The sequence below is a fragment of the Micropterus salmoides genome, unplaced genomic scaffold (assembly GCF_014851395.1).
Source record: "Micropterus salmoides isolate LMB-PRFRI ecotype aquatic unplaced genomic scaffold, ASM1485139v1 Ms_hic_scaffold_1, whole genome shotgun sequence".
NCBI classification, from domain to species: domain Eukaryota; kingdom Metazoa; phylum Chordata; class Actinopteri; order Centrarchiformes; family Centrarchidae; genus Micropterus; species Micropterus salmoides.
Window position 1 is genome coordinate 10,162,152 of NW_024040040.1, and position 24,764 is coordinate 10,186,915.

General features: G+C 40.2%; 1 protein-coding gene across 3 annotated transcripts in view; it reads left to right on the top strand.

Moving 5' to 3' along the window:
• zranb3 (zinc finger, RAN-binding domain containing 3) overlaps window positions 1-21,880 on the top strand; it is a 93,681-nt gene extending 71,801 nt beyond the window's left edge. For all 3 annotated transcript variants that reach the window (XM_038717759.1, XM_038717752.1, XM_038717765.1), the window contains 6 exons: window positions 2,172-2,314; window positions 9,066-9,206; window positions 14,633-14,791; window positions 16,201-16,393; window positions 20,346-20,477; window positions 21,171-21,880. In XM_038717759.1, coding sequence (XP_038573687.1) covers window positions 2,172-2,314; window positions 9,066-9,206; window positions 14,633-14,791; window positions 16,201-16,393; window positions 20,346-20,477; window positions 21,171-21,269 — 867 coding nt within the window. In that variant the 3' untranslated portion in view covers window positions 21,270-21,880. The remainder of the gene's footprint in view (window positions 1-2,171; window positions 2,315-9,065; window positions 9,207-14,632; window positions 14,792-16,200; window positions 16,394-20,345; window positions 20,478-21,170) is intronic.
• The last annotated feature ends 2,884 nt before the right edge of the window (window positions 21,881-24,764 follow it).

The window sequence follows — 24,764 nt, forward strand, 5'->3', positions numbered from 1 at the left end:
TTTAAAAAAAGGCTCTGTAATTTTTTAGCAAACATTACTAGAACAGGAGTAAATGGGCTATTTTCAGCTGTGGATTAATACACGTTTAGGTTACAGAATTATTCTTTAAGTCTATTTTTGTTGCTTTCTTTCGATAGTAACAGAAGCAAAAGGTTCAGATGACTGCACAAATTAAGATGTATTTCAGAGTGAAATATTTTAGTGCTATAAATTCAGTGGAATTAAGTATTCAGCAGTGGTTAAATCTCACAATGAAGGCCAGAATTGGAATGTGGACGTTGCAGTCACAAAACAACATGCGTGTTGTAGCCACCAGGCCGCCAAAATGCCCTGTAGTTCCTGTTCTTGAATCAGGTTACAGTCAAAATCTTAAATTTATAATGAAAAAGTCAGAATTAGTCTTAAGTTATATGGAAACAGGCACAAACAGGGTAACAACTTCAGGCTTTTTATTCATGTTACACCATGCTAAGGCAGGTTTTCTTCAACGAGTTTCTCTCTGACGCCTCCCCTCTGACTCATTTTCTCATTCATACAGTCAATATCAAAGCATATAGGGAACGCATTCATTTGCAGAAGTTAATGTCTTCAAAAACGTCGCCAATTCAGTTAGATATCATTTTGTTACCGAAACATGATCTTTAACGTGACCGATGTAAGGACAGAGACGATCTTTGATTCATCCTCATCTTAGAATAAATCTATAGGCGTGTCCTTCTTTAGAACACTGTGACTCTGTCAGGTTGTCAACAGTTGCACTGAAACACTTACCTTGGGCTACATAGCTGCAGTAATCACTGTTAAAATCAAACTAATCTGTAGGAAGCTGTAACTGATCAATGAACAATCATTTGTCATGGTGTGACTGGTCACACTGACGGAACATTTATGTTGGAGATGATGTGAATATTTCTGAGTGAGGATGATTGTGGTGCAGCTGAAACCACTTTAAGAGCCAAAAACTGGACTAAATGTAGTTTAAAAGTGAATTGGCTGTGTTTAGGCTTAATGTGTTTTGACAGCATTTCATTAAATGTGAAACGAGCCAGATTTTTTAAAATGTAAAATAGATGTCTAAAACGTTACAGTCACTTTGGACCTAGACACATTTACAACTGCAAATCACCAAAATAACTGTTACTGGGTCAGATTGTGAATGTATAATCAAAGGTCCATGAGTGTCTTGATGATGTGTCTTCTCATTTATTTTATTGCCACCGGCATTTTGTCCCCGTCAGCTTACAGCTAAATAAATATATATTTTTTTAGATAAAACATACAGAAGGATTGCAGCACTTTATCATTGATTAAGGAAATTCAAATCTGGTAAATGCTGAATGAGCAGACCACGCTTATTAAAATGTAATATTTTTAACTTATTGATCCTTCCTCCACTCCTGTTTTTTTAGAAATATGTCATGGTCCGCTCTGGCATGCATTCGTATTTCTAGCACCATTGGATTAAAATGGAGGCCCTGCTCTTTATTTCCCTCCCATCTCAAGCTGTGAACTCAGAGCTCAGAGTTACTTAAACCTGCTTTCTAAAACAAGGCCCTGTAGTTTGATTATTTATGTGATATTCCACATTTGCTACACCGTCATTTACTGATACTACTGAAAATATGCTTATTAATATAATTTTAATGATTCCAAGCATATCGTCCATCTCCAACCTCCCTTTGCATCCTCAGGTCACACCAGCAAAGCAGGCGTGGATGTGAGAAAACTCTGTAAAATGAATATTGAGTTTTACCTTCAGACAAATAATGTTTTTGTGAGAGTAGCTATCATCCAAAAAAACACTCCTCCAGTGTAATAAACCCAGATAAATTGCCCATTAGGCCTTGGTGCTTGGTGTGCTATTTGTTTTTTTGCCAGTGAATTTTTGAATCCTTGACTTGGCTGAAAGCATATACAGCTCTCTTGGTTTGATGGGTTTTTATTCAGCTATCTGGAAATCTGTCTCCTTGTGTGTATTATTTTGTGTGTGTGCGTGCGTTCTGCAGGGCTTGTTTGTTTTCAGCTCAAGTTTTTTTTCAAAATTGAAAAAGTAAAAAAAAATGTTTTGCTCTTAAAGAGGCTCCAATATCTAAAATATCAATTTGTGTTGAAGATGAAGGCTCCAGCCGCCTGAAATTGAATACGAAGTGAGGTGTCATGTCCCCCCGCAGGTACTGAGGTTCGTTCAGGAGTGGAGCAGCCTGGCAGCCATGAAGCAGAAACTGCTTCGACGCAGCGGCCTCCTCTTCCACAGCCCCACTTTAGGCTTGCAGCAGCTGGCCGCCGCCCAACGCCCTCACTCGAGCACCAAAAGGTCAGATTCCAACTTCAGATATGTTCTTGAAGGACATATGCTACTTTGACTTTCAAAAGCGTAGCTGTGAATAAACTAGTTATTGAACAATGATTGGTTAATCATGGCTTAGCAACCTTAACTAAACACGGCGAGCTTGTTAAGGGTCTTCTTATGTCAAAGTGGTGTGCATGGCTCCACTGGTTGCAAAAAAAAGTCAGATTGTACAAAAGTCTATGACAAAATGACCCTAATTCTGATTTGATTTGACTCAGCAAACACTTCCCTACTGAGTTTATGGTCTCAATCGCTAGTTTCAAGTCTTCTTCAATACAACATGATGTTCATTTTGTGAATTATGGTCCCATGTAGAGGAAAATAGACAATAAAGCAGGGTATGATTTAGAGCATGGCAACCTTGTGAGTGACAAGTACCCCTATCCTGCTCCACCCTCTTGTCAAAATATGGTCACTTCTGGTTCCAAAAAACCAAGATGGTGGCAGCCAATATGCAAAATTGGAGGCTATGAGTCCAAAAAGCAATGGGTAACGTCACAGCGTCCACTTTTTTTATGCGTAAGCTGCAAACGTTAGCATATCCGGCTAGCTTGCTACCAATAGTTTCCCAGTGTTACTTCCAAGGCCAAAAAGCACATGATTAACTAACTACATTCATTTATGGGGGTTACATGTTATTTTAAAACACTACTTGCACATCCACTGTGTTGTTATTTCCCACTTTTTGGAAGCTGATCTTGGATGCTATTAGTTTTAGCTAATGTTAGCTACTCTGTCCTGCTCTTTATTGGATTTTCGGGAGTTTTACAAGAGAAAGAGTTATGATCACCAAACATCAATCAGTCATCACTCATCCCATACGCCTTTTTTTCTAACATTAAAGGTGAAACATGCTGTTTTAAAATACTCATGCATCATTTGTTATCATGCTCACAATGCTAGGACAAACTAGCTCTACACTGTTTCTTTATTTCCATGTCTTCTACATGGATCATCACCTGGTGAGGATGTAGCTTTAGCCTTTAAACACAATATCACACAAGTAGCCATCAGGTGCACATTTGAAATTCCCTTCTTGTTTAAAATCAGATGGAACCATTAAAAAGTTACAGTGTTATCAACCAATTTGTTGTGAACAATTTAAATCTTTCCCTTTATAACTGCAAATAAATCTGTATAAAAGGAACAAATATGTTATCCCTTCTGAGCCAAACAGTAAGAAATAATTTGACCTAGCGCCCCCGTTGTGCCAGTTAGTGTACATTTTAAAATAGTGGAAACAGTGAGACGAATTAGTTCCCAACATTATGTCAGAAACCGAGAAGCAGCGTGGGAGATTTTACAGAGAAACAAGCAGATTTGTAAATACTAACTGCCCTGAGGCGTCATGGAAGGCTGAATAGTATTGGTGTGTTTGTGCATGTGTGTGTGGGCGTATCAAAGGGTGTCAGCTGAGGCATAAGAGAGGATGGGATGAGCACTGTGTATGTGTACATGTGTGTTTTCTGACAAACAAGCATTGTTGCTGGCACACTAATTACAGCTGGCGTGGATAGAGGCAGGGAGAGTTTGCCAATTACAGGGCAGACTTGCGTGTGTGTGTGTGTGTGTGTGAGAGTGTTTCTCAACCAGGGAACGTGTTTAGGTGCATGAACCTAATCAAGGTGTGAGTAGGAGGCAATTGGCCCGGCTTGATTTGATACCTGTTTGATTTATTCACTAATCAGAACCAATCAAGCTCCAGCTTCGGCTCAGCGGGGCGATCACAGCTCACCTTCCCAGCACTGAGACGCTCAGTTTTCAACTACTTCAAAGTTAATGCACTTTGCCTGGGTTTCCAACACTGTGGATGTTTTCGTCATAAGCCACTCATGGTGATTTACAGTGATTTCAGAAGAGTTAAGAGGGTTTTGATCCAGTTAGCATCTTGCCTAAGTGCGTTTCATCGCTAAAATGTCTGCAAACATTGGCTATAAATGTTTTATTGCTTCTATAATATGCCTTTGTTATACAATAAGAAAGCACATGAATTTTCTTTCAGTATGCGTACTAATTTTCTTCGTATTGGTAGTTTTTATGCATTTGGTTGCTAATCAACACATGTAAGTAGAACTTGTTGGTAAGATTCAGTTAACATGTTTTTATTACCTATAGTCCAAAATAGAATAGTCCAGTATAGAATCCAAAATGTTCAAAATAAGGCTGTTAAACTTAAAATGTACAGGTGAAGACTTTTTAAAAAATGTAATTTGAGAAATATTTTAAATTTGCCGTGATTGCAGAATTAATAATACTCAACATCCATATAATAACATTAATTCAGAAACCTTATACTATAGTACAGCATAGGGCTGAACAATTTAGAAAAACTATTTAATTTATATTACTTTGCCTGAAATTGCAGTTGCGATTGATGTGCGATAGTACAGCACCTAAAAGGGACGAAAATGGACAAGTAACCAGAATATGTAAAGCACTTTTTGTCATCTTGTCATTATGGTAGCTTACATTCAAGCATACTCAGCAAGTCAGTATTGCACTTCCATACATTTTGGGGACAAATAAAAAAAAAAATGGTCAAGCTTGAAGCAGCAGATGCCAAGTTTTTTCTGACTTGACAGTGCCCCTCCAGCGCCACAGAAAACATTATACAACTGTTTTCACAGGCTGAACTGGTGCACTGAACTTCAGGTGCCACTTATAATCATTAAGATTTTCAACCAGCACGGAAAGCTTCCTGATTATTGCTTGAAATACAGCATGTTTGTAGTCCTCATAATACACAGATTTGTTTTTATATACACCATTATGTCAACCTAAAGTTGCTGTAACATTTATCAGGTAACAGTTGAACATATACATTTAAAATTTGAATTTGTAGCTCCATGTTTCATCCTCGTTTGGATGACCATTACACTGCATGTCATTTCCGATAAAACAGCTGGGAATTTCTTCCATCCGACATTGAATAGACTATTGCTGTACCGTCCATGTCTCACTGAGGCCGGTGGAGGGGAGCAGCAATCAATCAAAGCAGCTTCAGCTGGGCCAGACTGCAGAATTAGCTCGTTAGTTTGATTTCACACAGCTGAGCTGGGTCTGGCTTCGGAGCTGAACTGCAGGCCGGCTTAGGCGGAACTGAGCTGCTGTCTGAGGCTCTGCAGGTACGCTGTCAGCAACCCGCTGCCACCACAGGCCTGCAACTGCACTCCTGCAGCTGTGCATCAAATGGCTACAAGCAGAAAACCATGTCCAGATAATCCAAAAAAACAATATTGACCGCTGTGTCTGGTGAGAGGTGCTGCAACCTTCAACACCACTGAAGCATGTTTAAATTTACTGTAGCTGTCAGAACTGTAGAAAGTTGTCTTAAAGAGTTACATGAGAAAACTGACTGCTGTCATGTCAGTACAGGAAATATGAAGCTACCTCCAGCAGCTGATCAGTTACCAAGCAACCAGCAGAGACTTAAGGAAGTTACTACTCCCGGCCAAGAAATAGTCCAATACATAGTTCACGGTTTTACAGGAGCCTTTCAGATTAAATAAGCAAGATACAACATGTTAAATAGTGAGCTTTAGAGGTGCTGGGAGGCAGATTTTGTTCTGTTTGGAGAGAGCCAGGCTAGCAGTTTCCCCCTGCTCCTGGTCTAGACAGCTGCTAGCCATAGCTTCTTACTTAGCATACATATATTTCCCAAAATGTTAAACTTTAACTTTAAAGGTTCCCTGTGAGGTTACAAAATTATGTCCACATTCACGCATTGTGTGTTTCATTTAAGTGTAAATAGTGTGTTGAATGCAAGCGGGAACCTCCAGGTCTGAACAGTGGAGCTAATGCGGAAGTGCCATAGACCTGCATTCGGCCAGCAGGGGGCGACTCCTGTGGTGCAAAAAGAAGTCCTGTTCCATTAGAAATAATGGTAAACTGACCCTACATTCCACCTGATTTATTCCCTCAGTAAACATTTTCCTAATGAGTTTATGGTTTCACTCGTCTTCTTCAAAACAGTATGATGGTCATTTAGTAATGATGGTCCCATTTAGAGGAAAATAGACGCTACCATGGTGACTTGTCAATCAGGATAGAGGCAAGTCGTACCCATGGCACTGAGCACCATTTGACCAGCGCCGTTGAAAAAGTTTATTAGGAGTCGGAGGGTACATTTTGAAGTAAGCCTGTTGGATACATCTGGTGCTGCTGGTTGCAAAAAGTCAAGATTGCGACAGCCAAAATGCCACACTCAAGGGTTCATTACGGCAGTCCACAACCAATGGGTGACGTCATGGCGACTACGTCCATTTCTATTATACACTCTGTGGTTGAATGTGTTTCCTTTCTCATGAAACATTTGCAAAGCCGATTTTCAAAGATATTTTAAATCCTTCATTGTTTAAATTTATGTGTGCTACATTCTTCTTCACCTCCTTTGTGGTCGCACTTCTGCGCTTCTTCACCCGTTACCGCCACCAACTGTCGGTCAGTGGAATGGCGCAAAATCTGCAGCAATGTGTGTTGCTGTTTGTATTGTGCACGTGATATGAAGAATAAAGGAACCCACTAGCTCCATAACGCTACTGATGGCCAAAAAATTGTAATGCAAAAACATGTTATGCATAAGGAAGGAGCAGCAGTGTACAGAAATACTGTCCAAGCACCTAGCTGCATAAAAACATGCAAACAAACACACACACACACACACACCGTCTCTCTCCCAGAAGCGCAGTTGGACTCCTGTTAGTGTAAGGTATCTCGTTTCATCCAGCCTCTGTGCTGGGGCTGTTTGAAGCAAAGGAAGCTCATGTGTTTGATGGAGACTTACCTTCTTCCTCATCTCCCCTCAGCTTCCACACAGAAACCTCTCCTCTTTGATGTGTCTCCCTCCTCCAATTTCTGCCTCCTGTCATCCATCTTTCCTTCATTTCCCCCCCAACCCTCTTTCCATCTCACACCCAAAGAAAGTATTCTGTCCAGATGGAGGTGGTGGAAATGCATAAAGATATCCCTGCATAGCCTGCAGGGCCAAGTAGAAATACCAAAAGCGGAGTTTAACAATGGCAACAGCTTCCTATTTAAATAGCTGGGTGTTTCATGGAGGCTAGCATCTCAGTCAGGATAGAAACGCACCACGTAGCCATTTGTACAATTAAACAACACATTCATATTTACATTTTTTTTGTTTGAAATGGCTAGAATAAGCTTTTGATAGTCCATTCACTTGGAGAATATAGGTGGTAAATACCCTTGTTAACATTTCAGCTATATATATATACTGTATATTACTGAAACATTTAATTTTGTTCCTGTGGATCAACAACCTTTCAGGAGTATGGTTTTAACATTTCCTTCTACATATAACCACAGGCAGGTTTTCTTCTGTCTTTTACTGTGCAGTTTTATACGGTGTTACATGGTGTTGAATTTATTTTTCTACATGACACAGATCTAATAGGTCTAGGAGCTGTTTCAGATATTGATTTTATTTCAAAGGTGGCAGCACTACCGTTTGTCTGCCTGCAATAAAGTTTCATCAAGTTCACGAATTGACAAAACTGTCAGAACAATGTTTATAAAATGCAACATTAATTATCGATCTACATAACAATTAGTGAATGGCTTCATCACCATGCCACGCATCAGCTGGCGCCTGTTTCTAAACCCATCTTTTCTTACCTCAGCCTTGTTTTTCAAAGCTGCCGTTTTGCTTTTCTTTTTTTCTTTTTTAAACCTTTTCCTCACTATCTGCGCCGTGCTACTACCAGTGTATGTTATGTGATGTTATGTTAAACGACAGAAAGAAACCTTTGTTAAGTGGATACGTAGATGGTTTGTAAAGTAGTAGCTGGTTCACTTCCCAGACTCCACAAACATCCACTCTACTACAGTGTCTTTGAGTAAGACACTGAGTCCGTTCAGCATTGTTTAGTAGCACAGTCTGACCTCTGGCCTTCCTGTAGAGAAGGAAAGAGAAAGTATTATTGCTCTATAGGGACCATTAGAGTGTTGTATCATCCCTCAGTGGAAAGCCTCAATGTTACCTGGGGACGTTTGGTGATTGGTCACTTTTCTCTCAAGACCACAGCAATTTTCTTCTAGCCCACCACAAACAAGTCAGTGATTCTTTTTCCCCCAACTCCTCCTCTCCTGTATTTCCTGTCAACTCTGACATCCTGGGGTCATTTTAATCCTGTCCACATTGACATGTAGTGTTTCATGCTATTTTCGACTTGCACTCCCAGCCACCTGTATTACAAGGACCATAAAAACCAGTGGCGGGGTTGACGGATTAGATTAGATGACTGACGATCCCTGTGGGGAAATTAGATTGCTGCAGCAGCAATAGTAATAGGATTCAGCAGGGGAAGAGGACAAACAGAATATAAGCACACAAATAGAATAGAAAATAAGCAATGAAAGCAATAAGAAAAAAGAAAGAATGTGTGCATTTAAGCACAGTTTGGTGCCAAGAAAGATATAAACACGCATCTCACATTGTACTCTGCCAGTTCTGTGGGTGATGGTGTGTGTTACATTTATGTGGGTGAGTCCCAGGATAACCGCAGTCCGGACCAGATGACTAAGATTACAGATACGCTTGAGCAACATCAAATTTCCCATCTTACCTGGTACTAATGCGGTCCAGAGAGAGTTTATGAATCTATCCTCTTGCACCTACTCCCCCATGCTCTACATGTGAATCAAGCTCTGTGGTTACATAACGTCTACAAATCCTCCGTTTATCACTTTTTCACAGGTACCTCAGTAAAGACGAGGTGGCCCAGGCCTCCCTGAGCAGGGCCCAGCAGGACGGAGGCAGCGTCCGACTGGTCGCCACGGAAAAATTGTTCACGAAGAGGAGGTCTGCTGCTTCACTGACACCACCTGCTTCAGAGAGGTAGGTTAAAGGGCAAGATACGTGGGTGGTTGTTCAGGGCAGGAGAGGTGAAGCTGTCCTCAAGTGTTGAAAAGTCTTAATATCTTCTAGGCTCAGTATACAATCTTAAATTTCAAATTCAGCTCTACATATTGCTGATAGCTACGTATTTTCTATTAACTGTACTTGTTTGGTAGATTACAAGTGCAAAATCATTACCATTTCGGTTTAACTGATTCTTAGATTTTGTCCAGTCTTGTTTGTGGTTTATAAAGATGAGGCTTTATAGGAAGGTGGTTTGTGTCATCACATGGCTTCTTCCTCTCTGGGATTCGGTGTATTTTCATTTTCCTTCCCACAGCTGTCTCCATGGAGATGTGTATTTGCCTTGTGGGAGAGGCACAAAGGCCTGCTGAGTGTTAGTACAGTAAATATAGACCATAATACAATCTACTGGGTGAGATGTAACCACCATCACTATGGAAACCTGCAGCGAACACACACTCTTTCTCACATGTACACAGCAACATACAAAATGCCTGAGGTAGTCATGAAGTTTTCAAGGTGCCATCCAGGATTAGTGCTTTTGTTCACCACGCAGCTTTGTACAGCTTGAGGACATCGTTTTCAAAAAAACTGTGTTTGTCAAAAGCTTGCATGTTATTTAGCAAAATACTCTTTCTCTAACTACCAAAAGCTAACACTGCTGTCTAGCTAATATGCTAATGGGAAAAACATTAAAAATTATTTGATAATGTAGCAGGATTATATTTTTGTCTTCATCTCTGTTTTTAGCCTTTTGTATTTCATGAATTTTAAGACAATATTGATTTATATCCAACGTTTCATTTCTTTATTACATTTTTCAGTTGGAGGTACACAGGTCTGGACAATTTGACCTAAAATCAAAATCACAATTAATTGAACATTTTACATCGATTATGATTAATGAACCGTTATTATTATTAATTTTTCTTTTTTTGGGCCCTCATAGTTCACTGACAAGGTTTCTACTGTAAATATACTAGAAATTTTTAGTATTACTATTGTATAACTATTAATAACTATTAAAGGTGGGATTTTTTTTGTCATAATTCGATCATCTAAATGTTAATTGATAAAGTAATGTTGAGTTCCCCCTATATTTGGCGCATCTCAGCTGCTGAATTAAATTTTCACATCATCATTAATATCAATGCACAACTAATGTTTTTAACTCGCTCACGTGGGCGGAGTGACAACAAGATGTTTTTAAGGGGAAAGCACATGAGAACCATGGTGAACACCCATAGTGGAGAAAAGGATTTAAAAAACAAAACAAACAACATTTTTAGGGCAGACCCCAAATAGTCAAAGATTTGATGCTTTGATGGGCGAAGCCTGATTCGACTGTCAGTTTCACAATCAAAGCTTCGCAGTGAAACAAGGATCGTGCCATTTTGGCGATATGGAGTTGCTCAACGTCTGATTTTACATAGAACTAACAGTTTTCTCTCAATAAGTTAACATACACCCCATTACAATATACATTTAAACGTTTAATGCTCTAAATGCACAAAAACACACATGATTCGACTATCAGTCGACTATAGGCAGGACTTGACGAATCTGATTCAACTATGTAAATCCTTAGTTGGGGACAGCCCTAGAAAATTTACATCAGTTGGAGGGTCCAGCTCTGGTAGTACATCAGGTTTAGTGATGTGTCGGTCTCAAAAGAGTTGAGACCGACACCGTTGAGAGCTCTTAAGTGAACGATGGGAGCCGGTGTTCTGACGATCTATGCTGCCTTGTCGAAAAATGCTACCGTAGCGCAAATCGACAGCAGAGACTATCGATTTGCTCTGCCCTATCAAAAAATGCTACCTTATGTGTTCCCTTTTTCAAACCCATAAAGTTATAACTCTCACAGTATTATGACATCTTCTGTTTTTTTGATTATATTATAACATCATTTCAGGGGCAGCGTATTCTGATAGACTAATATCCCCTGTCAAATAATGCTCCCACTACAGAATCATTTTATATTGCACCACTACTCACTCCATGTGTACTGTACGGAGATGGGGAGCATGTTGAAATACTATATTATGCCATCTTTATTTAAGATATCAGGGCTAGCGGCATTCCCAACAGCAAGGTTGCACAGATTTATGGGCGTGGAAACGCTTGTGGGTCATACGCATGTGCAGAACCGCTAAGTAGCACATCTCCATAGGTAGCATAAATTGACAGAACACCGGCTCCCGTCTGAAAACCCATTCTCTCCCCCGGTTTGTGGGGAAAAAATTAATGACAATGAACAAATTACACTTTGTAACGGAGCAGAAATATTTTTTGTTTCATATTAGCCTATATCATAGCAATTTAATTAAAATATACAGAATTTTGTTGTTACAAACAACTAGGTTAGTTATTCTTGACACATCACACTTTTAACCATTAATATGACAGAATATTTCATTGTGTTGCAGATGAAGAATCTTGCATAGGCTATTTATTTCTTGCAACAAATAAGAATGTAACTTAGTAATTTATTTTTTCTCAAAATGTCAAACTATACCTTCGAACAATTCTTGCCAAGAGTTGAAAGAGGAGATCATTACCACTCTCATGTCTGTGTGTCATCAACTGGAGCCATGAGGCGATTGTCTTAGCTTAAAAGAGCTGGAAGACTGGAAGCAAAGTATAAAAAAGAAAACTGCTTAACAAAACCTCTAAAAGTCATAAGGAGCACGTATCGCATACATAAAGGAAAACACAATAAATATATTTTCACCAAAAAGTCACATTTTCTGCAAAGCAAAAATCTGACATTTATGGGATGGTGTAATTTGTGGGTAGGGCTGGGTATCGTTTGAAATATTTTCAGTGCTAGTGCTGATGCAAGGTTAGGATTTCCACAGTGTTAGCAGCAAAGACTTTTTTCAATACCTCATGTAATGGAAATCATATGTTAGACTGTGTTTAATGATCCAGAACACTCACTTTGGGAAATATAGCCATTTAAATATAACCTTTTTTTTTTTACAAAACCCTTTTTTCATTTAACATACAAAGCCCAAATCCTCAAGTGTCAAATACCTAAATACAAGAAACCATATAAGAACTGTGCAAAAATAAAATCGTCTAAAACTGGCATTGTCATTAAAACAATTTTTAGTCTGCAACAAAAAAGTGTATGAAACCCAGCCCGAGTGATGGGGAAAAACAGCAATGCTGCCATCACAGCTGTTTGATTTGATTTTACTAATGTTAAAACTGAGGTGCACTGGATTTTCCATGTCCACAGGAAGCGACAAAATAGAAATGTATAAAATAGAATCAGCCTCATGATTAACTGTGAACAAGCACTCCATGGATTGACAGCTGGACTCCCCAGCGTCAGATCTCTTTCCTCTCTCGTGTCTTTGGTTTCCTTTGGTATAAAGCATCAGCTCGTGGTAAACATTAGCCGGCTGTGTGCCGTTTGCTGAAGGCATGTTGCGTGAGTTCTGGGGTTTGAAGTATGAGTTACCTCATGCTGCGATATGGAGCTGCCAACGTGCCCACTTGCTTTGTGCATATATGAATTTAAATTACTTTGGAGCTAAATGCAAAGTACACATTATAATTCATTTTAAATCATGTTTAAAAAAACATTATTGCTACAAAAATACATTCTTTAATATGTTTTTTATTTCTTTGATGTGAGGTAATGCGTTTCAACATTTACAGTTACTAGCAAACCATGTATTTCTGGGTTAAAGTTTTTTCAGAAGTACCATGTTTTCACAATATTCAGTTTGGGCACACCAGTAAAAAGTCTATTTCTGTCTCTCTTTCACCCACTAGATGTTGCTGGCACCAAATTTGTCTCTTGGTACTTCCAGTTTTTGGTATCTTCTCAACTTTGAAGCAGCAAGGTTCCTTTTTTAGAGGGTTTTTTCTTCTCCATTTCAATGATTAAATCTCTCTCTGTAGTGCTATGTATCTCTGGCTCTTTGTTCCGCTCTCTGTCTGTCTGAATTGTAAACCATGGGGAAAGAGAATTTAGTCCATCTGTCCCCTCCAACGTGTCTCTAGCACCCTGCTGGGACAACATGGCAAATGCCCAAAACTCACTGTCCTCTGCCAAAAGGACAAGCATGCACAAACACATACTTGAAATGTTCTGCAGATACATCACCATCATGTATATACACACACACACACACACACACACCGGCCATATGTCCATCAACTCTGCATCTTCAGCACACAAAGTAACAGAAATTTATTTTGTTATTTGATGAATATATATTGAATTGTGTTTTCTGTGCTGCTGATGCTGAAAGAACTGAGCTCTACATTGAATGAGGCTGTTGGCAAACATATTGATGTCTGTCACATTGGTCAAGGTAACTCCTCTTTGATGTTTAGAAAAAAATCAGCAGTAGCCGTGCTGCCTGAATCAAAAACATATAAAAGAAAAGATTGCATACATAGATGGAATAAATTGAAAATTTGTCTAAATACTGCACTTTGTTATTTCTTGTCAATAAAGTTGAGTATTTCTGTTCACATTTCATCATATTTAGTCATGTTCCCTATCTAAGCATTACATTGCTTAACATACTTTATGCTAAAGTGTTAGCATGTGCACTGGACAGAGCTATCATCCCCAAATAGAGATCTATTTATTTGAAACACACACGCCTCTATTTACAAACGAGTTTTTATGTCTAAGTTTCACAAATAAATTTTATCATAATTTACTATGATGTAGTATTTTACCCCATCCCCCCTAATGAACTGTATTAGTGCTTGGTACTGGCTGTGTGCTGTGCAGGCTACGCCCCCAGCTTTTATCTGAGATTTGTGATTATTTGAATACTGGTTATTATTTGAGAATATAGAGGGGTACTTCTGCGACCTAGTCCATAAAGTTGTTGGAGATTTAAAAAAGAATGGTCAAAATTGAAGCTGCAGAGCCTGAGATATCCTGACTTTTAGTACATAGTACGAGTCGAGCTTCAAAAACACAGTGTCCTACATTTCCCATCATGAAACTCAATAATGTCTCATATTAGAACCTCCTTACCTGTTAAATGCCTTCATCTTTTAAACTCCATGCCTCCAGTCTAAGGCCAAACTCAAGATAACCCTCTTGACATGATCTGGGTTATTTTCTCCGTTCTCTCCTGAGCCACAGAAGCCATTGTGCAACTGTTCACACAGGCTGTGTAGTACTCCTCGTGACAAGTAAACAGAACCTCATTTTATATAATTGTATTTAATAGATACTTCAAACCCTTTCAGTGCTTCAACTTTAACTGACACTTCAATTGCTTGAAGTGCTTCAACTTAAACTGCAACTCCCGTATAACATCTCTCATGCAAACAGATCTTGTCCTTTACGATATCACTGACCCAGGTGATTTGATATTGGGTAATGTAACCAGCATTCTCTACCTGTGTCTCTGCAGGCAGGACAAGGAGTCCTGTAAGACAGTGGAGGATCAGCCATCATCAGAGTCCGGCTACCTGCAGGCGGTGGACAGCGAGGGTGTCCCCCTGTGTCTGTCCTGCCAGAAGGCCTGCTCTACCACCGGGGGGGCCTGGGACACTCGATTCTGCAGCCACAGGTATGGTGACACTAAACCCATACACTTTACTGGCGACAGGAGCTTCTGCAGCTTCAGATACACATGAATTTTCACAGTCAGGATGTGGAAAATATAATATTGTAGAGAGATGCACATAAAGTTATAAAAAGTATGGAGCAGACAAATAGCAGATGCATGTAAATCTGAGCATTCACTGCTTGGAGCACCAGATGGGTGGGGTTTACTGCAATGGGACAATCCAGGCAGTCTTGCTAAGATGTCAAAGAAAAGCATATTAAATTAACTTTCAAATAGTTTGTGTCTGCGTTTGCTTGAACTTCCAAGTACTGATTGTCTTTTGTGCCAAAGCCCACCCATCTGGCACCTAAAAATTCAATTATAGGCAGAGCTTCAAGATTTTTGTACAAAACAAACTTCATGTGAATGTTGACTTCACCTTGTTGCTTTACTGTTTTCTGATTACTAAAATAGATTCATAAATTACACTGCGACTCTTATAGTTATAATTTTTATATATATTTACTTAACTTTTTTATTTCAAAATCACTACTTTTTTATTTCAAAATCACTACTTTTTAACACCAGTATGAATAATGCTTTTAATGGAAAATTAACGCTGCTGTTTCGGTCTTCGCAATGTGTTGATGTCCCTGAGCGAGACGCTGCTTCCTTTCTCACATGGCCACACTAGATAACGGTCAACTACATTCTTTTAACTGAAAAAAAAGTGTTGCGTCTGTAGTCTCACTACACATTTAAAGCGGAAATTCAATTTCCTGAAGTGGTTTTCAGGGGCCAATTCAGGTCATTCAGTCAAGGTAAGATACTTCACTTTTCTGTACCTGGATCTTATCAAACTTTATCACAGTCTTATTTTCACAAATGATCTCTGTGCTCCTTTCAGCAGAATCATTACTACAGAAGTAAATAAAACAATAACAACTTTCTTCTATTTATGAAAATAAAGAATTTCAGCTGTTAGTGTTGTAAATGTAAAGGAGTATACATTCCAGTGTTGGAGGTCAGAAGTCCAAGAATTGGCCAAAGGATGAGTATGGATTTCTTCACCAACACTTCACATGAACGAAACTAGACAGCTGTTGGAGTCTTAAAGAGTTCAATGCAACAGTTTCTTTCACAAGACATCATTCGGAGCTGGCTCCCCAAGTCTGACATGCCCAGACCTGCTTGGGCATGTCTACCCCAGACACTAGATCCTGAGAATTCAAGAGTTTTTTAGTGTGTTACTAACTTTCAACTGAGGTTGGTTATGTATGACAACAAAATTTCCTGTATTATATGTGGATATAATTGATATATTGAGTACATGGATTAACCCTAGATATGTTTGTAGTTCATTCAGAGTAAATTTAATGAAAATATACTTCACCACAAATCCAGATTTATTCCTGTTTCCCCACCCATAGGTGCCAGGATGAGTTCCAGTTGCGATCCAGTCAGACATATATGCGCTCGCAGGTGCTGGAGGCAGAGCAGGGCATCTGTCAGCACTGCGGCCTCCATGCACACGACTTATTCCTGAAGGTCCGTGACGCCCCGCCCTCCCAGCGCAAGGACATGCTGGAGAACACTTGGCTCACCCAACTGTCACTCAAACAGGTCAGACACCACAGCAGAGGACGCCAGTTTTTATAACAGATAATTCACTTGAAGAAGCAAGGTGCAGCAAAATCTGTAACTTTAGCTGAGTTGGCTGGTGTGCCTCATCCATATCTTTATTTTTTCCTCACAAAGTCAACAAAGCAGGAAATAAACTTTGTCTGCATTAATCTACCATTAGCTGCTAATTAACAGTCAGACAATATGTGGCCAAATAATCTTTAAAACCAATGGCAGAATAAACATTTACCATACCGTATCTGTGTGGGTGTACTTACAGCAGTGCTTTGAGCTAAATGCTAATACAAATAAGTCCTTAGTTTGCAGGTATTTAGCCATAAAACTAAATATTTGACAATCTTAAATTCTGACCTGATGATGGAGCTAGAGGAAGGGTTAAGGATCACCAAAGTTATTACACTTTATCCTGAAAGGGACATGAACGTCTGTACCAACTTTTATGGCTATCTGTCGAATAGTTGTCGGGAAATTTCACTCAACTCCACAAGGGTAAACCTCAAGGTGGCGCTAGAGCAAAAGTAAGGGGGATTAAAAAAGGATTCATCTTCTGGGAAACATGAATAGCAATAGTTGTTGAGATATTTCAGTCTGGACCAAAGTGGTGGCCCCACCAACCGACATTGTCATCCACAAAGCAATTCTACTAGCATGGCTAAAAATACTGCTGTTTAGCAGGTTTAATGTTTATCATGTTCACTATCACGTAGCTCTAAACACAAAGTACAGCTGAGGCTGATGGCACTTGATTTGCGTGTTTTTAGGGGCTCATGTGAAATAAGATTGCATGAGTAAAACTAAGTAAAACCTTTTTTCAGTCCCAACAAAAAAAATATCTTGATAAATGCTAATTTGTTTGTGATTCAAATTAATTAAATCAAACATTTATTGAACATTTGTTATATTGTTATTAAGGAAAATTATATTGTGATAATTATTGTTGTTGTTTTATTGCAGTAAGAACAGTAAGAACAGTCTCCTGTGAGCTAAATAACTTGAGAGGGAGAGCCATTTTCTGTCTGTGTGTGTGTAAGTGCAAAAATAAAAGCATCCTGTACATCCCACCCACCTACACACACATGTACACACACACACACACTGCCTTATTTTACTATCTTCGTGGGTACCCGTCATTGACATAATGCATTCCATAGCGCCTTACCTTAACCATCACAACTAATAGCCCTAACCTTGACCCAAATCTAACCCTAAAAACAAGTTTTAACCCTCAAACAGCACTTTAAAACTTAAAACCTAAAGCTTTCAGACACCACAAGTATAATGGGCTCCCAGGTTCTGGACCCCATGAATATAGTGAAACAAGCTCACACACACAGGTTGATCTGCACTCCAGGGGGCCAGCGCCCAGTAAATGGATTGCTGGGCCCATTGATTTTTTTTCCCAGTGCCAGGCCTCGACCAGTAAGCCTGTTTGATTTGGTTGGCTGTTATCCTGCAAAGCCAGCCCCCCCCTTGTGTACACACACACACCCCCATCCCAGTGCCGCCGGCAGCAGCATCAGCACCGATCGATGCACCAAGCTTTAGAGGAAACAAACTCAGCCACATGATAAGACGGCGCAGCGGTGGAGGAGCCTCAAGATTATAGGCTGATTTTTTGGTTCATACAGGGAGTTCTGGTGTGTGTGAGTGGGTGTGATTCCTGGTGTGCGTACATGTGTATATGGGTCTTTATGTGCACCTTAGGGTCTCTTTTTGTGTGTGCGAGTACGTGTATAACAGATTTTTGGTGTGTTGGTATTGTGGTGTATGCGTGGATTTTCTGTGCCTGTGAGCAGAATTTTCCTGTGTCTAAGTGTGTAGTAGTGGAGTCTGGTGTAGCGAGGTGCACGGTTTTTTGGCACAAAAGCAGGTTCAATTGACTGGAGAGTGTCAGCGTGTGCGTACGAGTGTGCGCGAGAGACGTGAACTCTGCCCCTGTGAGCAGGCCTTTTCTTTAAATCTGTTGGGATCAATTCCACCTTGCTGTCTTAATGTCGTCAGAGTAGCTCTCACAGGAGGAAAATGGATCTTTTGACTGAACTCTTCCCATCGGCTTCTCTTTCTCTGTTTCTAATTCTCTCAATTATCTTTTACTCTTCTACCTGCCTCCTCTGTATACTCTCTTTTAGTGTGGATTCCTTTCTTTCTTTCTTTTTTTTCTATTTCTGTCCTTCCCTTTTTTTGTCTTACTATGTATTTTCAGAATAAAATAAAACAGTTTTGTTCAGATGTTTACCACCAAGCAACACACTGGTTCAGTTGCCAGGTCATTGTGTTCCCAGCTCCTCTCTGCTCTGCTGGAGCTTAGCAATCTGTTCCTGAAAAGATACAAAGGCACAATCTAAGTCCTAGGAAGGTCCAACAAGTAGGTCGTTAGCACTATATAAAATACCAGTCTCTGTTTTGTCTCAAAGCTTTAAAATCCAGCTCATCACTTCCTTTTGTCTCAGTCTCCTCCTGTGTTGTTGGTATAGATTTAATAAGTGAATTAGAAAGGAAAGCTAGTTGAGAGTTTAGATTTGATACGCCCTATATTCATATATTTAGGTCAGAAACAGGTCAGTTGAGACTAAAATATTCACAATTTTAATTTAGCTTGATAGCATGCTAACGTTTGCGTTGAAACGTTGTTTTTCTTTTTACAAGCCAGGTCTTCAGCAGTATCGACCAGCACTGAGTCTCCCTCCTTGTTGTTAGAGAGTTTGTGAGAAGACTGGTGCGCGTAGACACAGAGGGAAGGGCGGGGCTGCGTGGTGAGGGAGAGAGAGGAGCAAATGCTGGCAGGACTTTGCAGAAACATAATAAATATCTCAACATCAAACTGTATCGGTATAAACAGTATTGTCTAATTTTATATCTCTTTTGAAATTATATCGGTATACCTCATTATACATGTAATGTATGTAATACAGTAGCTAGGCTAGGAGACTATCCAGAATATTGTCATCTGGCAATCATCACTGTCCTGTGAAAACCATGTATCTCCAAGTGGTCCTATATAGGTTAAGAAAATTCCTATTTCTCAAGCTTATTTAAAAACCCATTTAATATTTGAAGAATTCATTGTCACAAAGCTGAAAACTATTTTTTCTCATTAAAAGTTCACATTTTGGAGATACTTGTTTTTCATAGATAAGCGATGGTGTGGTGTTTACATATATTATTCCATGAACTTAAAAACACCAGTTATTATGAAACTATTAACAGCTTGAAGACATCACTATGACATTTGGAGTATGTAGCATGTTATTCCCTGTAGTTTATTTAACCTAATTTCTCCGTCTTTGTTGGGGATGTACTCACAGGTTTCCCTACAGCTGCCCATTATGTAGGCTAAAAACATTTTGGTTTTTATGGCTGTACCTGAGCCATCTAATGGTGATGGATAATAGAAAGTCAAAGTTCTCTCTTTGATTTGGTGTAATTATTATTTTCATCAACTGGTCTCTCACAATCATACAAGGTTGACATCTGACTCTCGGCATTTTAAGCCTTTATCGCAGGCCTTTGTCTCTACTCTTCTTTCATTATTTCCTGTTGTAGATTTTTGCCATTTATATGCTGTCATGTGTAGTCATGTCATAAGTCCTTGAGACTTATTTGTTTTTATCTCCTTTTATTGTGAAGCACATTGCAGAAGTGCCCCTGCAGTGCAGAGATTTGTTTAATACGAAGGATTGTGTGTGTGTGTGTGTGTGTGTGTGTGTGTGTGTGTGTGTGTGTGTGTGCTGTAAAATAACAATTTAGGTCACTTTAGTACTCAGAGAAAGACATCACATCAGTTCAAAAAATGTACTTCAGCATAGATGGATGGTTTGGGACGGCAACGCAATCACAGCTTGTTTTTGGCAATTTCGAGCGGTATGAGAAAACATCCAAGGGTAGTCAGTGTACTGAGACGCTCACTATTTCATTCTGTGTGTGCTTCTAGCTGAATGAGATGATCCGCGCTCCGGTCGAAGGGGATTTCTGGCAGGTCGACCACATCCGGCCGGTCTACAGCGGAGGAGGACAGTGCTCTCTGGACAACCTGCAGACACTCTGCACCGTCTGCCACAAAGCCGTACGTGCACACGCCGCATCGCTGCACCCATAACAACCTCAACAGCAGCTTTTAGAGCCAAAAGGGCTTAAGGGGCAAAAGCAATTTGTCTAACATTTAAGGTGCCTGGTGGATGGACCTCTCCTTTATCCCTACATAAAAAGAAAGCCTCATCACTCATGTTGAGGATCACATGTGGTGGCAGTAATGTGATACTTGGTCAAACACATTGATCAAAAGTCACACCATCCCTCACAACGCTATATATTGCCTGTAATAACATCACATGGTGTGGCTGTATGACATATTGATGTATAGCAGTTGTTGCAAAAGGCTATATATCTGTCTTGGGAACATTTTCCTTCTTGAGCTTCTTCAGTCAATATTTCATAATCACAGACAATTCACTTCTCAAAAACAGAACTGATTTCAAAATAAAACAGAGCGTTTATTGTGTCCTAAAATCTGCTTTACTTTCACGCCAGAAAGCATTTTTGTCAGAGTGGGTGTCAGTTTGGAAGGAAACGCTTCAAATGTTGACGTACATGAACTGATGTGAGGACCTGCACGTTCTGATAAGGGGATCCTCTCGCTGTTTATGCCACCGCTCAGACACTTTAATCTAGAGATGCTCAATATATTGATCTCACTTTTCTCTTCAGCGCAGGCTGCAGATTTAACTCTTACATCATGTTATTTATTTTTCCTCCACAGAGGACGGCTCAACAAGCCAAACAACGGAGCCAGATGAGGAAGAGCGCTGCAGCCTCCAAGGTTGCGTCAGACATCAGCAGGTTCTTCTTCAGGAAATGAAAGGGAGGTTTAGTAAGGGTTGTATAGGTGTAAAATTTCCTGAATCAAATTGTTGAATCCTTGCTGGCGTGATTTCTAAAGATGCCTCGTGATTCTTCAAAGACAAAACTCAAATTCATGTATCAGAAATGCCATTGACCCTGACAAATAAGGATAAAAGGCCGGATTCCCTTTGAATTTCTCAAAGAATGGTACTTTTTCTTTTAACTCTCATTCCGATGATGCCAGTGATGTCCTGTTGGTCTCTACTGTAGCTGGTGGTGATTTACCTACAAAACAGTGACGACTGCATCAAATGCAAATTCAGCCAGCCCCCCTTTTGTCCCCGAAACGTCACACTTGCGGTAGTTTTGATTTATGACGGCCTCCTTTTCGCTCGAGGCTGAAATGGAGCAGGTTGTTTAGAGAGATGCTGCTATTTTAAGATTTTGCAAACTTGGTGAAAAGTAGCAGGTGAGAGATGAATTAGGGGCTTTGTGATTAAAACTACCCGGCAGAAAACGCAACCAAGTGTCCTCATTGGCGCCCTCAACAAGTGCCGCCTTGTAAACCTTACTTTCTGAAAGAAAGATCAACGCTCCCTTGTGAAATAAAAACCTATTTTCATCTAGTTTCATGTTGTCTTCTTCTGTTCCTCTGGCGCTTTGACCACCGTTCAGACTGTAAATACACCAAGACGTTGGTTGTTCTGACAAGCCGGCAAATTGTTTCATCGCCTCAAGTCAGGAACATTATTGTCCATGTCCATGCATCTACCTCCTCTTCAGCTGTGCTTGATGATCTGAACAGGGCTTAAGTCAGTCAGGAGGGCTATGTTTAGAGAGACGGAGAGCAGAGTTACTATGGAAACAAGGCTTCAGGTTCAGCGATGTCGGGGATATTGAATCTCTTCTTGTGAGAGTTATACAATGAGCCAGACAGACATCAGAAACTCCAATCAATATCAGCAGGCTCCTGTGAAAATGAGGCCGTCACATTCCTCCGCAGCAGAATTTAACTTCCCCTCTCGGTGCTGAGGCTCCGCACATGTCGCCATGTCACGATTTGTCTGTCTGTCAGCCGTGTCAAACTCCGAACTCAGCAAATTCTGCCGTCACTGGAAAGTTTTACATTTTTCTGGCAGCCCCAACTTCTCCCAGCCTATCAGAGCGCCCGGTTGAAGCCACAGCGTCGAACTTTCTCGGAGCCCATGTGGGTGCGAGCGTGGGTGTGTGTGTATTTCCCCTACGGCTGCTCCAGGTCTCCACTTAATAAGGCCGTTGTTCCTCTCCTGTCCAAACCGACAAGCTTTGTGAGTAATGAACATCTCCCAGGCAGCCTTCCAACAACAGCAGGTTTCAGTGTCAGTCCCTGTCAGCAGCCAATGACTCTGATCTGCTGTTTTATTACACCCAAAAGGTGTATGGGCGTGTGTGTGCGCGGGAGAGAGAGGGAGGAAGGTAAAGTATAGTGTAAAAGTGTAGCTGACTGTGTTCCTGTGCGTTACACAAATAAAGCGTGCGTGTTTGGCAGGGGAGAAGTGTATATTGGAAGAGAGAGGAAGTGGTGTGTGCGTGTGTTTGTCAGACGGAGCCTTAATGAGGCAGCGCCCAGATGAAGACTTCTCATGTTCTTCCCAGAGGGTCTGCTGGGTAAAGAGCAGCGTTGCAGCCTCGTGACACTGTTTGCGTTGGACAACCTATCAGCCCAGAGGAAAAACATTACCTCCGCAGGTGATGACAGTAATAAAGATGGACTCAAACACAGACGGACGGCCGCCTAGGTTTGAGTGTTTGCTTTCTGTCTAACACCCACCTTCCTCCGCTTTTTTTCTAAAGCCAGCATCAGAGCAGAACCCAACTCCCTTTTCCCATCAAGTGCAATCAACGTCTTTGCCTCAGTGTCGCTGCTGCAGAGACATTTCAACAGGTTACATAGCAACACAGCATACTCTGCACGTCACATGGCCAAAATTAGCTGAGCAAATAATGACATTTAGTTAGAAAATCACAGTAAAGTGACAAAAAAGAAAAGAAACGTCTTCTGAAGAAAATCCAAGCAAATGTAATTAAAAAGACGCACCATGCAGAAACCTGCCAAATCTAAATTAATGACAAATGAATGATCAGAAATCTTAGGGACTCTAAATGATACGTTTAGTGACTATATTTGTCAGCTAATTTCATGAAAACTGCTAGCAAGCTTATCTGCTGGCATGTTTTCATTGGCTCATTTTATTTAAAACATATGTATAATGGATACTTTAATTGAAATTTTAAAAACTAATGTTATATGAAATTTTTTTAATCAAAATGAACTACAAGTTGTTTTGGCATTAATATTCATTAATTCAATTAATGTCATAATTTGGAGGGAGGATGGGAGTGGGGAGTCTAATTGCATTGTTCGAATTACAATTTCACAAACTAAAGATAAAGGAATAAAGAAGTTGATTAACATGGTTTACTGCCTTCTACAACGGGCCTACAGGCAGACAAGCTAGAAAGGCTGCCTAAACGTCTTTGGCTGTCACTTGAATCTCGCGATATATAGAGCTGTGAAGGGTTGTTATTAGGAAAATATCAAGAAAATAGACCATAAAAGAAACTCCTTAAAATGTAAATGCAGTTTTCGTCGACTGTGATGCAAACACACACTTCTGACCCATGATAGCACTCTGTTTGGGTAAATGATTGAAATAAAATGGAAGTGTATATTTGTGACAGGTTAGGAAAGTCAGAAAGGGCAGAGTGACGCACATTGTTCGTCGACAGAAAGAAGAAAGGATGGTTCAGAGAGCTGTACATTTCCTCTAAATGCTAACAGAGTGTTTCTCAATGTGGGTCAGAGAGGACCTCTGGGGGCCCTTCACTCCTGGGGTTCCAAAGCAAAGCAAATTGAGAAATAGATTAATATCGCTGTAACTCTATTCCATAGGAATTTCTCTAATTACACACATTATGTATGAGAACGATTATTGTAATTGTAGGTTTTCAATATTATCTCCCCATAGGCTGTGGTGACAAAATGTGTCTTTTTAGGGGTCTGTGACATGAAAATTAATGAAAAGTGCTGTTCCAACCAGGCAAAACTTGACAGTAAACTAAACAAATCATCTCTAATTCAATCATGATTTGCATTCAGACAGCAAGGCGTTATATTTGGCGCCATTCCATCGGTTATTCCATTTCAACCTCGCCTGCCCCCATAATCTACTTTGGCCTTTTCAGCTGAAGGAAGCGCTTCTACAAACCCAATCTTGTGTGACAGGTGTGATGGAGAAGGGCCAATAAAAGCCTGCACGGCGCTCAGCGTGCAGCCGCCGCTCTCCAATCCATGGCTGAATCCTGCTGTGGTTTGATTCCTGGCTGCCACACTCTCCACTGTGATCCCTCTGTGCCTGTGACCCTCCCTGCCCTTCAGCAAGGAAAAGGAAATAGACACGGGGGAGGCTATACCCCCGCTGCTCTCCTTGAATGAAAAACAGTGACTGCACCGTCTCTGTCTTGCCAAATC